The sequence below is a fragment of the Thunnus maccoyii genome, chromosome 3 (assembly GCF_910596095.1).
Source record: "Thunnus maccoyii chromosome 3, fThuMac1.1, whole genome shotgun sequence".
NCBI classification, from domain to species: Eukaryota; Metazoa; Chordata; class Actinopteri; order Scombriformes; family Scombridae; genus Thunnus; species Thunnus maccoyii.
In genome coordinates, this window is record NC_056535.1 from 20,085,733 (window position 1) to 20,101,978 (window position 16,246).

Here is a 16,246-nt window from a genome sequence, read left to right on the forward strand (position 1 = left end):
TGCAGTCAGGACCCCTCAGCTCTCAAACTCCCTGCCCGAGAATCTGAGGCCTGCAGGACCGGTGACATCTTCTAAACCACTTTTATTTACCAGTTTAATTTCCAACATGTCTTGCCCGTTTTATTATTTTTATTTTTGTATTATTTTACTTGCCTAAGTCCTGGAATGTTTTAAGCACCTTGTAACTTTGTTTTGAAAAGTGCCGTATGAATGAAGTTTATTATTATCGTTAAGTGGTTTAACGTCATATGATGTGATGATTTCAGATGAAGGGTTTCAGGTAAATTACAAGAAAGAAATCAGCACCTCTGTGGGCGACTTTTTGTTCAGTGCATAAGGGAAACTGCATGGCCCGTATTTATTTTCATTAGACCTCAGAAGCTGAGCTGTGATTTTAGTAGCACTGCCTGCTCTCAGTCCCCAGGGGTCTTGGTTGATTAAGGTCAATTTTTGTCATTTGTATGGTCTTTTTAAGGCGAATTAGATATTAACATATGCCTGAAATTTTCTGTAATTTCAGTAATATCCAGTAATATGCTTTGCTCTTTCATAAGCACTAAACTATTCTGCAAGAGTCGATTCAATCTTTAGAGGAACAACACATTTCATTGATTTTTCATCTTTAATCAACTAATTAAAGAAATCCTATGAATATTACTCAACTAAGAATCTTCTTGAGGTGGAGACAACACTAGAATTGATTTGCCTTCAGGGATTTTTTTTTGTATTTATTCATTTATTGCTGTTTAAAATGTATACACGTTTTATGTGTTCCTGCATTAAAGATCTTAATTTGAGTGTTAGACCAAGCTGCCCCATATATATATGTATATATGTATCTTAAAAAGTCTAACATTTTAGTATTCTTTGGTGTGCTGAGATAAAAACCATTAAAAGCAGTAAAGCATTTCAACGACTACTTTTAACTAGGAAACACTCAGACGCTCATGTCACCAAAAAAAGGCATTTTTGCTTTGTCTATGGAGAAGCAGAATGTAGTTGTAAATGCAAAACATTTAAAGTACTCACTAAACATCGTTATATACAGACATTCAGCTACTGGGTCAAAGCTGGAAGACCCGAGATTGTTTCATGACCCGATTCTGAATTACAAATAAGTGATATGCCAGTGCCATCCAGAGAGATTTCATAGTGCTCTGCTGCTCTCCGCCAGCCAGTTTTCAGTTTATAAAATAAAGTAGAGTTTTGATATTTGGCTCTGAAGTTGCTGGTTCTCCCTTGATCCCTATGAGAGTTGCAAAGCAGCACTGAAATGACTGTGTCGTCTTGGGATGACTCTGTTGCCAACACAATAGTGGAGTGTCACAGAGGGATGGGCACCTGACCTTGAGAAATCAGCAGCAATCCAACACTCTAATGTCTATTTCACACACCATTTCATTCCAATGGATTTAAAACCCTGAACGACCATCACAACAGTTGTTACGATCAACATTTTGACATCCATAATGTCCAGCAGTCGAGATGGTCAGAAAACTGGCTCTGCAGTTAGACTAGGTAAAGACTTCAATGTGTGTGTGTGTGAGAAAGAGAGAGAAAAAGAGTGAGGTCTTCCCATTGCTGCGGTAACAGCTGCGATGGCAGCCGCTATGAGGAACAGGCGTGTCATTGAGTTTCTATGATGTCACCAGTTTGGCGAGGCGAGCAGATGGGCTGGGCCAGGTACAGAACCTGCCGTTAATAAACGCATACAAATAAATATCCACTCGCTGACAAACACAAACAACCACATTATGCTTTTCGAACCCACACTGGAGCACAGACACACACAAACACACACACGTACACACAAGCACACTCACAAATTCTATCAAAACGCACTGTCTCTCATGCATAAACACCTTTTCTCTTCATTTGACAGACTGCTCCACCCGCTAGTTTAAGATGCGACGCATTTCTCCTAATATGCCCAAAGAGCATGCAGCCCTAATCTAATTAGAGTGTCAGTCAGCAGAGTGTTCACCCAAAGAGAAATTAGGAAAGCACGAAATCTACAAACATGAAAAAATCTTCTTGCAAGGATGTGGCATATCTACCTCTTTCCCTCCTCCTTTCCTCCCCCCTCCTCCACCTCTTTCTGAGATTTTTTTAATGGTTTCACAGTTGCCCCTGCTGAGATTCATTACCTGGCCTAATTATAAAGGCAAATGAAATCAGCTCCAATACATTATTAATAGAGGAGCGCCATTAGGATTCATTTGCAGTATTTGCAACAATATGATATATTCCAACTGTTTTCATGCCTGATTAAAGACACATACCGATAAGAAAAAAGTATGAATGTGATGGTGGAGGTGGAGAGGGTAACGGTAGGGATGAGGCTGAGCAGAAAGAGAGAGAGAGCGATGGAAACAGGAAGACAAAAAGAGAGAGACAAATAGGAGAAAGAGTAGAAACAGAAGGAGAGAGGGGGTTTGGTGGATTAAAGAGAGTGCTGGTTTTTCCACTTGAGGAGGTATTGATGCCATATTGAATGCAGCTACTTATGAACAGGTGTGCTGTGTGTGGTCACTGTGACCCAGGGTCCGCTTCCTGCATGGCTACACATCCGATTGAGGTGCATTGGAGCCGGGCAAGGAGAGGCAGGCATCAACCCCCCCTCAGGCCTAAGATGAAGGGGCAGCCGCACTGCAGCTCCATCTCTCGGACCAGCACGGAGGGAGGGAGGGGTGCAGCCCAGCCACCCCAAGACTACAGCTTCAGAGTGTAAGCAACCATGAATAAAAATGGACTTTGCAGGGAAGTAGGGCTCATAATTATTCGTTTAAATCAGTTAAAGCCTTTTCTCAAATATCCCCCAGGAAGCGCGGGGTTAAAAATCCATTTGTGGGAAGTGTACCATGACAGCGAGCTCGTCTCCCTGGAGACAGAGGATATGACAGTAGGGAACGTGCATGTGTATCTGTCGGGTGATGGTACATATATGTGTGTGTGTGTGTGTGTGTGTGCATCAGTATGCATGCATGTTTGTGGGGCATTTGAGTGTGTGCAAGTTTGAGAATCAGTTTAGCACGTGAGCTCACAAACAGAAACAGACATACACAAAAAACAGAGTCATACCATTTCTCCGTTTTTAGATTTCAAGAGCGGATCTCTAGTGTTTTAAAGGTCAGCTGAAAGAGAATGCAATGTTCAACTTGCTGTGGCCGGACGGAAAAGCTCTTAGATAATACTGAAGACCATGAAAACAACAAACCCAAAAGTAAGCAATTATAGTGTGTGCACACATGTAGTACTGTGTGTGTTATTGTTTTTCCATGGATTTAAAATTATGTTTTACTACCACATTGTCTCTGTGATGCTGATCACATTGTCATTAAAGAGTTGCCAGTAATTGTGGGGAAAAAATAGCTAAATTGAGGGGGAAAACTGGAAAACTGAAGAGAATGGGCAGGTAATAGGAAGATAAACCAGTAGTCTGGAAAAGAAATGGGGGAAAAAAAAGAAGTAGTAGTCTTGGGAAGGAGGGAGAAGAGCGGGTGTCCTACTTTACCGTCACACCGTCTTGCCATACGTGCTCCTTCTGAAGCAGCTCCGCCTCCTTGGCCAGTTTCTACAAGAAAACACATAAACAGCTGTGTGAGTGTCAGAGGTCAATAGACATTGATTTGTGTGTGTGTGTGTGTGTGTTTGTGTGTGTGTTTGAGAGAGACACAGACAAACAGACAGGCAGATAGAACGGTGACCTTGTTACTTACAAAAGGCAGCACTGCGGTAAATTAACTGGGTAATTCGGGGGATTAGGCAGCACCAAAACCCAACAATGTGGTCCTCCTTAAAGTATCAGTCTAAATTAAAGTATGGCGCCACAATAATAGCCTTGATCGAAAACCAGCCACTAAGTGAACCGGCTGAACACAAGTTTAAATGCTATTTGGTGCTGTAAATTGTTTCGCTAAATTGACCTTGTTTTGAAAAGTTGCAGCGGAGGTGTTTGAAACCCAAATGGACGTATTGATCTATAAACTTAAACTTAAAATGTGTCATTATAAATATAACACTAAAGGAAGGCAATTTGAAGACCATGTACTGAAAGGAGTGCTACACATTTCTGAGGTGATAATATGTGTCCGACTGACAGCTGAGCTGGCAGGAATATGAGACCAAATGTAAACATCTTGAGTTTGTAACAAGCCAAGGCGCAGACAGTTACTATCACTGATGATCCACGCCATTTTGAATCCAAACTGACCGACCTTGACGTTTGCGGGTTCATTTTTAAACTGTGTACACTTTTTCCCAGTACTGAGCTGTTTCTGAGCTCATTCAACACAGTATGCCTGTGCTTGTAGATGACATTAGCTGGAAAGGCAATGTTGGCAGCTGTTCAAAATTCATGGCTTTTTAGCTGCTGTCAAGTTGTTAGTGTCACAGCAACATAAGAGTGTTACAGTAGTTACTGCTTTATGCAAATACAGTTCAAAATAAATAGTTTGATTGACTATATGTTGGCAAGTCTGAGAACCATGACATGTAGAAAATATAGTTTTAAGTGCATATATCAAAAACTGACATATGTACCTATTAATTTTGAATTTCTAGCACACGTCCATCATTCATCTTATTTTTGAGTTTGGTGCACATGTTTTAGTTGTTGGACTATATGTAAGTTCTCCATCTACACAGACAGACAAATGCCACACTGAGTGGTGTGTACACAAGCAGGGGGCACGTTCATGAGACCACAATTTACCGGGTAGATGCATATAATGACTTTCAGTTGTAGTTCGAGTGAAATGTCAGGTGTATTGATATTTTGTGTTTCTACGTTGTGCTGAATTATAAATAACACAGAACTTAATATCCTCATTGCAAACTAGTATCAAACCCACTAATGTCGTCATAAAGCATGTGCTTTAATAGTCTAACAACATGTACCATGATGTAGCTTAGGCTTATCTCAGAAGAAGCTTACTGTATGTAGGCTTCTCATATAGAAAGTCTTCCAAGTGACGAATATGGTGAAGCCTTAGAGTCTTTCTCTCTCCCTCCCTCCCTCCCCAGTATCTAGGCCCAGGCCTCTAGGGGGCGATCTTGTTCCTGTCCCAGAATAGTCTGATCAGCCGTAAAGTCCCAGGGCTCTAAAATTACTAACCCTATTTAGACTCCGGCTAAGAGCTCACTCATTTGTGGTGCCACACTGAAGGAACCAGTCCCCTATACCACAAGAGGCTTTTTATCTACTAAAAACACACAAGACATAAACTCTCATTATAGTAAAAGCTGTCCTATTTCTATTAAGAGCCCCGCCCACCTCATCTCAGCAGACCCTCCCACTCACAGACACGCAGTTGTTATGGATATTCCATAACTGACCAGGACAACAGAATGTCAAGCTGTACTCCTCTGTTCTCTCAAACAGAAGATAACACATGTTGTTTAATAAACCAGGAGCCTCACAGGCGAACCAAGGCCAGAATGCAGGTCATCATCAGACGCAACAAGACAAACCAAAGATACAGATTTAGGTCATAGGTTTATGATTCGGAACTGACGAACTAGTTTCTATGATTGGCTTAAAGGCTGGTTTTGGACTGTGTGGGTCAGACGAGTTTGGGGACACCGTACGAACAGGAGGTGTCCCTTGAGTCGCTCTCCCTTGCAAGGTTCTTCATTAAAGTTTTCCCAGAATCATCATACGAAATTTGGTTTGGTCTTCTCTTCTTCAAACTGACAACTGCCAGTGCATCAGCTCCGAAAATCCACAACAGCAGTGACAATACTACTCCACCTCCTCTTAACACACACACACACACACACACACACACACCAGGCCAAGTCTCGTAGGGACATTGTATAGGGATGTTAGTAGAGGATAATGGTTTAAAGTATATACATAATATAATATCACTAACCTAATTTGAGACACAAAATACAGATCATTTCGAGTCCTCCGTGTCTTTATGCTTTTGCATTGTGCTTTTAATCACCTGAACAAGCCTTAAATAACAACGATAAGATTTAATTCATTTCCTAATGAGACAATAGGCGACTGAAACAATGAAATGAGGATCTAATTAGCCCATTGAAATTATTACCAAAGAGTCCATTAGAAAAGACAGTAATTGTGTGGCTGTTCGTTAGAGAGGGTCAGCCTAGCTAAAGGGCCGAGTGACAGTGGTAATCTCTTGGTGAAACTATCAACACAACATTTTTCAATTAGGGATAAACACAGAGCAGCTGAACAATAATCTTCCTGCATTGCCAGTTTTGAGATTAGCCTGAAAATTAAAGCCATATGACTTCACGCTCTGTTGCAATCACTGGTATATGTTACATATGTCTAAATATGTCCTTTTAAGGACATAGGAAATAATGTCCATGTTCCCAAATGTTGCATTTGCAGAACAGCTTCCATCCTCAACTCTCTGTCATGATCTATGATCTAGCAACCCTTTCATCCCCTTGGCTCAGTCTTTTTCTCAGCATTTAATCTGTCAGTAAGAATCTCTACTTTGTCCCTTTAGAAAATCCATTTCTCTCCCCCTGAGTAGCCCACACATCTTTTTTCAGCTCTCTGTTTCTCCAGCTGCCTCTCCCTCTGTATTCTTCCTCCCTCTCCCCTTGGTAGGCCACAATTTCTCTGGGACCCTATCTCTTCCCTAGCAGCTTAATGCAGTCCCCCTGCTCCAAAACAGCCATGTGTCTTCATGTGTCTTTCCTTCCTCTGTGTTGGCCCAGATGGATGGGCAACACAAACAGCCAATGAATCAGAGTGAGAGATGTGGGAAGGAGGGGGGCAGGGATATATCATCTATGCTGGTGGCTGGAGCCCAAGCAGCTTAGAGCACTGGATGAGCATAGTGAGATCAGCACAGTACAGCACAGATAAGCTCAGTACAGGCCCACACAACACAGCATAAAACACTACAGCATACAGGCACAAAGGCACCAGGAGAGTCGACACCATGAGCACGGCCTTCTAATGTTATTGCCATTGTAACCTTGACACAAAATGCATCACATGTTGGGCCATTTGTCACAGAGCCTTCAGGCAAGGTCAAGAACCATAAACACAACTCTGTAATGGATAGTGGCATGTGAAGTGCCTCCACAAGGTCTACAGCTTTAAACAACACACAATGGAGCCTGTCATGTATGCAAACACTGTACATACTGGTGCAGGTGACAGTGTAATTGTACAAACAACCAAAGATCAGGCAGTGCAGCTTTGGTGATGTCTCCGCTGTCGAAGAACCCACCCGGCAAAAAGCTGTGCTCCCTCACTGTGAACTCACAGAGCAAGAAGAAAGCAGGAGAAAAAAAAAAAAAATACCAAAAGCTCAGCATGAGGCGATTAAGATCTTTAATATTCATAACTGTTCAGTTTGCTCTGTTCCAGAGGGGAGCAGTTTAATCACTCAAAGTCATGTTATTTCTAGGGGAATGACAGCACACCAGGGACGGACAGCGTCATGCTGTGGTGAGCGCCAACTCGACACCAGGCCGCCTGTGTGATTGCTGCAGCCTGTTAGACCCTTCCACCGAGCATAAACTTAAAGGGTACTCGACACATCACATTGTCGTCCGTGTGATCTGGAGGGACACTCCAAAACAGTCCCGCAATATGTGTGTTTGAGTGAGAGGGCACTTGAGAAAACACGACACGGTCTGCACGTGTGATTGCAGCCTTGAATCGAGGTACTCAACATGTTCCAAATGACCCTCTCAACTCGGTTTCTGGGACCGCTTAGTCACCTTGGGGACCAAAAGACTGTGAAATGACTCTGCTGAGGTCACTTAACCTTCTCAGAGTGAGCAACGCAGTGAGGGAAGACCCTTAGTAAATTTTACAATGATTGGCTGCTCTGAACAGTGACAATCATAATGGCAAGCCGCTAAGCTCTTTGGAAAAAGATGTCTAAATATAGAACAGCTTTTTAAGGGTCCTTCCCACATTGTAGAATTAAAGATCCACACACAGCACCACTAGAAACCACATCTTCACTGTATCTACTGACACATAGGATCAGGAAGAATCATCAGCGACAGCATGTTTACATAGCGACATGATACATCTGTGGGCAGTGTTGCGCCCGTGTTGTTTGAGGACACATGGGAATATAATCATCGCAGACATGGCAAGGAGTATTAAAAATGTGTGTCATGGCTGCTGACAAATTCATGTTATGTCAAAATGTTTTTTGGCCTTAAGGGATGCTCAGTATGCTGTGGTAGTGCAGAGAGGAGCAGTGTCATGCAGCAGTTAGTCCATTAGGGGGCAGCAGACTGAGCCCACCAATGAGCTCCAGCAGCAGCAGCAGCAGCAGCAGAAGCAGCAGCAGCAGCAACAGCAGCAGCAGCCAGTGGAGCCTGTCAGAGTGAGAGCAGTCTGCTTTAAGCTCTTCATTCTGTCTTCTCCACTCGGCCGGGATTAAGGCCAATCATAGAAATCACTGAGTCAGAACCATCCCACAATAACAGATGGAGGGACTTTCCACTCCAGAATTTTAAAACATCACAGACAAACTCACTTTCACTTCGCCTCGCACCCTCGCCGCTGCCATCCCCCACCGCCGCCGCCGCCGCCACCACCTTTCATTCTCACGCCATCCTTTTATCTCCCTTCTTCACTCGGCTGTTTTATCCTGCCATCATATGCTGTACTCCATTTCTCTCCATCTGTTTCAGTTTACTGCCTTCAAACTTCCTCCCTCCTCTCACACCATATACTTCCAACAACACAGTCACAACCCAACTTCAAAAAACACTTTAATTGACTTTGCATAGCGCAGAACTCGTCAGTAACACAGGATAAAATGGGAAGGAGCATGAAAACTTATGACATGTTTTTATTGCTTGAATTATTATAAATTTCTCTCAGCGGAGTGGACGAAATGACAGAACATGCCATCTCAAGTTCCAGTCACAATCGACTGGGAGGAGGACAGTGATAATATAACTCCTCTTCGGAGTCGCCAAACAATATAAAAGTCCATAATGAGGAGAAATAATGACCCTTAATTCCAGGTCCCTCGTTGGTTTGTTACTGGCAGTTGGGTATTGTAGTCCTTATTAGCCAACTCTGACAGAGGATCTGCATTGGATGGGTGGGAGACCCTGGCTTTGTTCTGTGATCCAAAGCACCCTGTGGCAGGCCGGTTTGCAGAGGCTGTGTGTGTAGTGCTATTGTAGCATGTGCTGAGATAATCCCTGCCTTTGTTCTCTCCCCCCCCCCCCCCCATAATCTTCCCCCTCCACAACGGAAATGTTAACACTTTCTTTTGCATTTCTCCACTCGTCGCAAACGCATTCCCAACTCCACTCTGCTGTTTCCACGGAGACCGGATCTGGAAGACGCGGACTGTCACCTACCCACAGCGGCGGCAGCAACTCACCAGCTTTTCAAAATCAAACACAAGCTTTTCTGCACTCCGCACATGCCCACAGAAACACCACATTTCCACAGTAGATTGCCAGCATTGTGCCGAAGCTTCAATGTCTACTTCAGTGAGACAAAAAAGGCAGCTGTCTTTACTTTAGAACAATACAATATCTCTCTGCAGACGTTAAACTCCCACAGAATGGCTCTTTAAAGTTCCACTGAAAATAATCGACCTTGATCATAAGCTCTTGTGTACTAATCAGTCTACTTCTAAGTTTATAATATGGATATAATCAAAATACAACTACGTTAGAGGCAATGTCACAGGAGCAAATGAGCTAATCTAATATATTACTGGCTGCTAAAGTATCTCCATAAAAACAATATTAATTCTCTCTTAACTGGGGCACTTTTTGTTTTATTTGAAATACTCTATTCAAAATAATATGCATTTTGCTCATTAAACCGCAGAGCCTTTGAAGCTAAGTGGCAGGCTCATCATAGCACAGAACGGGGCCACAGACCATTGTGCTGCACATTATCATTCACTGGAGCAACTACTACTGTAAATTTAATTAAACCTCCTATGGGATGAATGCTACAAACAGCTGCATTTCATCACTTACTCACAGGCACACACGCGTGCAAAACCACACGCATACATAGGTCACAATGCACATATCCAAGACCAGCACAAATATAAAAGATGTAAAGGTCAAATAAGGTCACTTCTGGAACATCACAGTGAGTCAATACCACACAGTTCTGCAGCCCTGACTGCTCTCAGGTAGCCAAGTGTCCTTCATGCAGGGGCCAGCAGGGGGCTCAGGGTGAGCGTGCAGGCAGAGCGGTGTGCCGGTCGGGGCCAGGATCAGCTCAGTGACATGTGAGTGTCTGGCTGGTTGGGCTCACTGTCCATTGTTTGACAGATAGTCACAGACATGCCCAAACTGCTGCTCGGCCTTTCCTGCTGTTACTGGCATCGACCAGACAACAGAGACAGAGCGAGAGTAGAAGAGAGCCCAAAGGCGCCATTCACAAAAAAAGAAAAAAAAAATGATTCAGACGTCTTGTTTCTCTAGCAGCCCATAAGGCATCAACCTTGCAGGTGACTGAGAAGGAGAAAATTGCATACCTGTCTGGAATTGGTGATAGCTAAAAATGAATAAGAAATGAAAGACGCCTGGTGACATTCCACTAGAAAGAAACAGTACACATAGCTGCTCTTTTAGTCAGTACATTTGTTAACAGGTGTGTGCGATTGCCTGGATGACCTGCTTGTTTTGTCCGCCTCCTCAGCAGGCTGAGTGGGGAGGAGCAGAGTGAAACAACATCAAGATGCTGTGCATATGTCTCCTTGATCGGAGGTGAGAGTGATGTATACACGCACGCTGCGACACAAACAGAACAACAGAACAAGACAGAGAGCCGTGTGTACTCCGACAGTCTGTATTTCAACAATCTGTTATTTGTGTCACGTCTTGACAAAAACTCCTGTAACGTCAAAACCCAAAGATTATACAAAAAAACACACAAACAGAAGGTACGAGCAGTCAAACAATGGCGGCGGCTCAAACTCCTCAACATCTCAAATGGAAGCGTATAACAGTGCACGTGAACATGCGCACACACTCAGACACAATCTCAATCACCGCTGGTCACACACATTAAACCCACACAAACTCCGCACAGATCTATGTACATACTGTACACTTGCAATCAGCCTGAAAGAGCCCTCACTAATCATCTTGCAATCAATTATACACACACATTTGTATTCACTGTGCCCTTTCCCTTGGCAAGCACACACTGGCTGCTGAGCATGGATGCAAATACAGTTGGAAAGGGTCAGATGTGAAACAAATGAGAAAATGAGAGAATTTTGGGGGGACTGAGTAAGAACCTTTTCTTGGAGTTTCACTGAATATACTGTATCCAAAATGCCATAATGTTCTTTGATAATGTTTGATTAGTGACTTTGTGAGAGCAGCTGTCACATTTTCATAGTGAGAATCTAATTTAAGAGACAAAGTCCAAAGTTTATTATACTGTATGTAGCCATCTACAGTGGCAAGCAGAAATGATCAGATTAACTCAAAGATGGCCAGGTCGAAAAAGAGCAAAACCACAAAAGGAAGGAGGCAGGTGATTTTTTTTTTTTTTTTTTTTTTTTTTTTTAAAACAGAGCCATAGCAGTATTATCTCTTTCCATCAGCCTAACACCCCTTCCTTTCACCTAACCTCACCACAGCACTGTTTGCACTTCAAGGGCAAACACTTTACTGTCCATTTTTTGCCCTTTACTTCAATCATCCTCCCAGTTACTTTGTATTGCAGAGAGAATAATGAAAGGAGTTACACGTTCAGGGCTTATAAGGGGAGATTGTTCAACTCAAAGGTCATGACGTGTTACCAAAAAGGTATTTTGTGATGTCTTGCAGATTAACTCTGCTCCGTCCCCAACCTCCTTTTTCTGCTACAAAGAGAAAGTGTATGGTGTCTGACAAAACTGTTGTCAAAGTGCCAGAGAGTCCAGTGACAGCAGCTGGTGTTTGACAAAGTGTATCATTGACAGTGTGTGGCCAGGCAATTGTTCAGGATTTACACATGTGCACACATGAGTACACACCTTCATATTCATCCATCCATTCTCACACACACACACACACACACACACACACACACACCATATCCAGTATTCCAGCAGACATAAGAGCGGAAAAACATGCAGACACTGCCGTCTCTCAAAGCAATTACAGCAGATTGAAACCAAATTAAATTTGAAGCCTAGAGCAACACCAGCGACTGAACATCTATGACAGATATGACAGGGGAGGAAGGGGAATGCTGCGGGACCAAAGGGTGGAAGGGATGATGGAGAGAACAGCAGGTGTGGGTCACAGAGGAAGAGAGAGAGCTGCTTGGGTAGAAGAGCAAACACAGACAGAAGTAGGGCAAAGAGCTCGTCCCATACAATGAATATCAGGGGTGGACAGGATTTGAAGGAGCATACAGATGGCCCATTAACTATGAACAGTGTATTCTGTACGTTACTGCCGATTCAATAATGTACCATATGTTTTTCGACTGATTTCCTTCCTTCCGGGCAGCCACTGGTTTACATTCATTTCTGTATGGAATGAAGTTGGAGATACATAAAACTTGCTCGACATAGGTCATTCATCACAGTAAACATTTTATCACCTTTATCACAAGGCTCCGATATCCACGACTGGAGAGTCGGCTGTTGAACAGCAACCTTTTAAACGCAACAAATGACCATATTCACACTATTCTTTTTCTTGATACCATCTAATGTTTTCCATTGTTGCAATGACACACTGTACAGTAGCAATGAATGCAATGCTTTTCCACAGCAGTGATAACAAAAGGGATAATAATGGCACAAATTGTGCACTATGAACAATTAAGTGCAGTGCCTTTAATTTGATTTTCACACTGTACTAAAATGATTAAAAATTCATAGCTGAAAGGGAGAAAATATAACTAAAACTGTATGGTATACTTTAAGCTGTTGCCAGCAGTAATATAGAAAAGTTTGGACTAATACATGCAAAACCGCTGATGTGTTTCTTCCTATAAAGATATGATGTGGTTTATAATGTCTGGCTATTGCAAATGAGTGCGAATACAATGCTGCACCTTTGCAATTCATATTAAATACATCTTAGTATTAACTGAGTAATCATTTATTAAGAATTATACAAATAAATGAGCCAAAGAGAAAATAATTAGAAAAACAGCAACACTATAAAAGCACTATCCAATAAAAGCACTTCTTTTTAGCCGTCATCTTACTGGAAAATGATACCACGATGCCGGGTAGAAATGTATCATAATCTGTAGACCATTTAGCAATCACAAACATGTGCTCGTTACAGGCATACAGATTAGCTCGGTTTCCAGTTCTTCAAGAGATATAATTTCTCCATTTTCATTATCCTAGTCCAAGAAATGACAGGATTAGTTTTGGCGGCTTTTAAACATCTGATGTTATCTTCCTCTCCTGGGTGAACAATTAATCCCTCTCACTTCCCTTCTTCTCATCGCCCTCCCTCCCCATCCAGGCTTCATCTTGCCTCCGTTTCTCTGTTCCTCTCTTCTTCTCTCCCCCCACTGTACTGTCTATCTCTCCCAGAGGAGATCTTTTTTAGTAGAAAGAAATGGAGCTAAGTGTCCTGGCATTTAAATACCAACAGTGTGCCGTGGTGCAAAATGAAATCATACAACAATGTGGTTTCTATAATCACTGGTCTTAGAGTGTGCCCACACACTCACACGGGCATTTATTTTTCTGCTATAATGTGGTGAAATCGCCCAGTGTTCGGTTTTACTATCTCACTGTTTACTAATAGGAAAAACAAGTGTAAATCAACATGTTCATTGATCAGGGTTTTACAATTCTTGTGTATGTTTTTCCCTTAGTATGATGTATCTTGGTACCATGAAGTATTAAGTTTCGATCCGGTATGTTTGTAAATACAATCTGAACATTCAATTTCCATTAGCAAAAACAATATTAGATGGATCAATAATCAGATTCAGATTGCAGTTACAGTATGATATAATTTTTGAATGATTATCTGTCGCACTTTTTATGCCAATATGCCTTCTGACTGACAAATGAAGGAGATTGTTTTCATTGTGTGCAGAGCATAACTAGCTCGCTAGCCGGTTTCATGTGTTGATGCAAACAACATCTGGCTAACTAAATAACTGTTTGATCAGTCTGCTGTGGTTCATCCTCATACAGTCCTTGGTCACTGAGAGATGATTCACTGAATATTCAAGTGATACTGATGATGCTCAGAATTTACAAGTGCTGTGACTGGATGCTAATGTGATGCAGAATTTATAAAAAAAATGCAACATTTAGAAAAATAAACATATAGTGATGAAAAAAAATGACAAAATTTGTTTTGTAATAGTGTACCTGGGAGCCCATTCTGACTTACTGTATGCAAAAATGATGGCTCAGTCCTTCCTTTTTCATTTTAGACTCTCCTGATGCTGATTTGTTCCCTCCCTGTCATGTCTGAGAAAATAATCCCAGAGCTTTCTTTTCATTTTTGTCAGATGTGGATAGTGTGCCTGTATTTTCTGAGCTGCTGATACACTAGGGTGACTGATATTATGCAATGTTATTTTTTATTTGTGAAATACCATCTGGGTTTTAAAGCAGCATTCATGATCCATCTGCTCTTAGCTATATCTTATATTCAGGAACCCTATAGTATGTTCATTACTACTATAGATTATTTAAAGCCCCCCTCTACTCATAAATGTATTTTGCTTATTGCTTATAGGGAAAAAAAGAAAGTAAGTGCACCTTGAGTTAAGACTGTTTTGTCAATTATAATTTTATAATAATCCTATTTTATCTAGTTTTATTTCATCTAGTTTAGATAACACATAAAAAAAAGTACTGCTTGGTGCTATGACAACACACAGCATGCCAAAAGTATTGTCACACAGTGAGGTGGCATGTCGTGGTAAATTACTGGGAACAAACCATGCTGACTTGACTAACTTTCTAGCTAACAAGATACATTTGTGTAATCTGTGTACTTTCGATTGATTAAGGCTGACTGTTTCCACCTGTTTCCAGCTGTATTAAGTACTGTAAATTTCCACCAGGTGGCCATTGGGTCTGAGACGCATACAATGTAACTGGAATGATCTGGTTTCAATCCATCCGAGGCCCTTTTTTAAACACTTCATCCCCCTCTATGTCCACCACGTTGGCTGGTAAACACATTAATTGGTGCATAAGGACAGAGGAGATCAATTAATTCAATAAATTGACATTCATGCTATCTTAAGTGATACGCATAAATTAAATACCATTTTGTGCTTGCTTAATAATTATGTGTAACCTTTTGACACCCTCACATCCTTCTGGATATTTGCTTGAAACATGTGCAACATTTTATTGGAAACAGAACGACTGCTAACCTAGGCTAAACACATCCCAGACACTGTACTAGACGCAAAATGTCCAAATTGAAATGGATCCTGACTGTGGATAAATCAAAAAGGGTCAGATTATTATTTTAATTAGAACTACCCTTGAATTAGTTTTATGCTAGTTAATTTGTTTATTTTATGGAAATGCAATGAATGCAGAATATAGCATTAAAGCCCCAACATCAATATACACTGATACACTCACACAATTAAGTAATCTTTAGACATCTTAAAGAAACACTTTTTAATTTGTGCACTTTGGAGAATTGGAGATGGGGAATTTAATACCAAGTAGATGAAATGTCATGTAAGAAGAATTGGGCTCATTTATGCTGACCACGAGAATAAAGTATTGCTCAAGATAAATGAACAAGATGACAAGAAGTAGAGCCCAGGGCGTACAAGGCCGTCACCAAGTCTAATCAGCGGGACAAGGGTGAAAATGCACACATTCAAAATGTCTCAAACTCGAATTATTAGTTTTAAACAGGTGCAGACATGTAAAGGCTTACTCACGCAGAAGCGCACACACACACACACACACAGTGCTCACACAGCACAAAAATGCACAAAAACCATCCACATACATCTATTTTTAAAGGACACAGGCACTCAGTGTTGTTAAAGGGCAGAGAATTAAAATACCTTATTTAAATGTTCCAGAAAGAACAAACTCATTTTCAAGGAAAGCTTCAAACACACAGCAGTCTGGTGGTATATTCAGTATCATTATAGAGTAACATTGGTCAAATATTAGACTGTGCAGCCCTTTCTGTGTGTATGAAGTCAATTTACAAGATGGCCTTTTCAGTTTCTCATTACCTGAGTGGTATACACTGTGCGCATTTTATCTCACCTATAAAGTCCTAAACATACGTTTCACAGCTACGTAAAACACAATGCAAGGTGGAA

General features: G+C 41.5%; 1 protein-coding gene across 9 annotated transcripts in view; it reads right to left on the reverse strand.

The window, feature by feature from the left end:
• Positions 1-16,246, reverse strand: part of cacna2d2a (calcium channel, voltage-dependent, alpha 2/delta subunit 2a) — a 159,020-nt gene that overhangs the window by 75,754 nt on the left and 67,020 nt on the right. For all 9 annotated transcript variants that reach the window (XM_042401366.1, XM_042401351.1, XM_042401390.1 and 6 more), the window contains one exon: positions 3,515-3,574. In XM_042401366.1, coding sequence (XP_042257300.1) covers positions 3,515-3,574 — 60 coding nt within the window. The remainder of the gene's footprint in view (positions 1-3,514; positions 3,575-16,246) is intronic.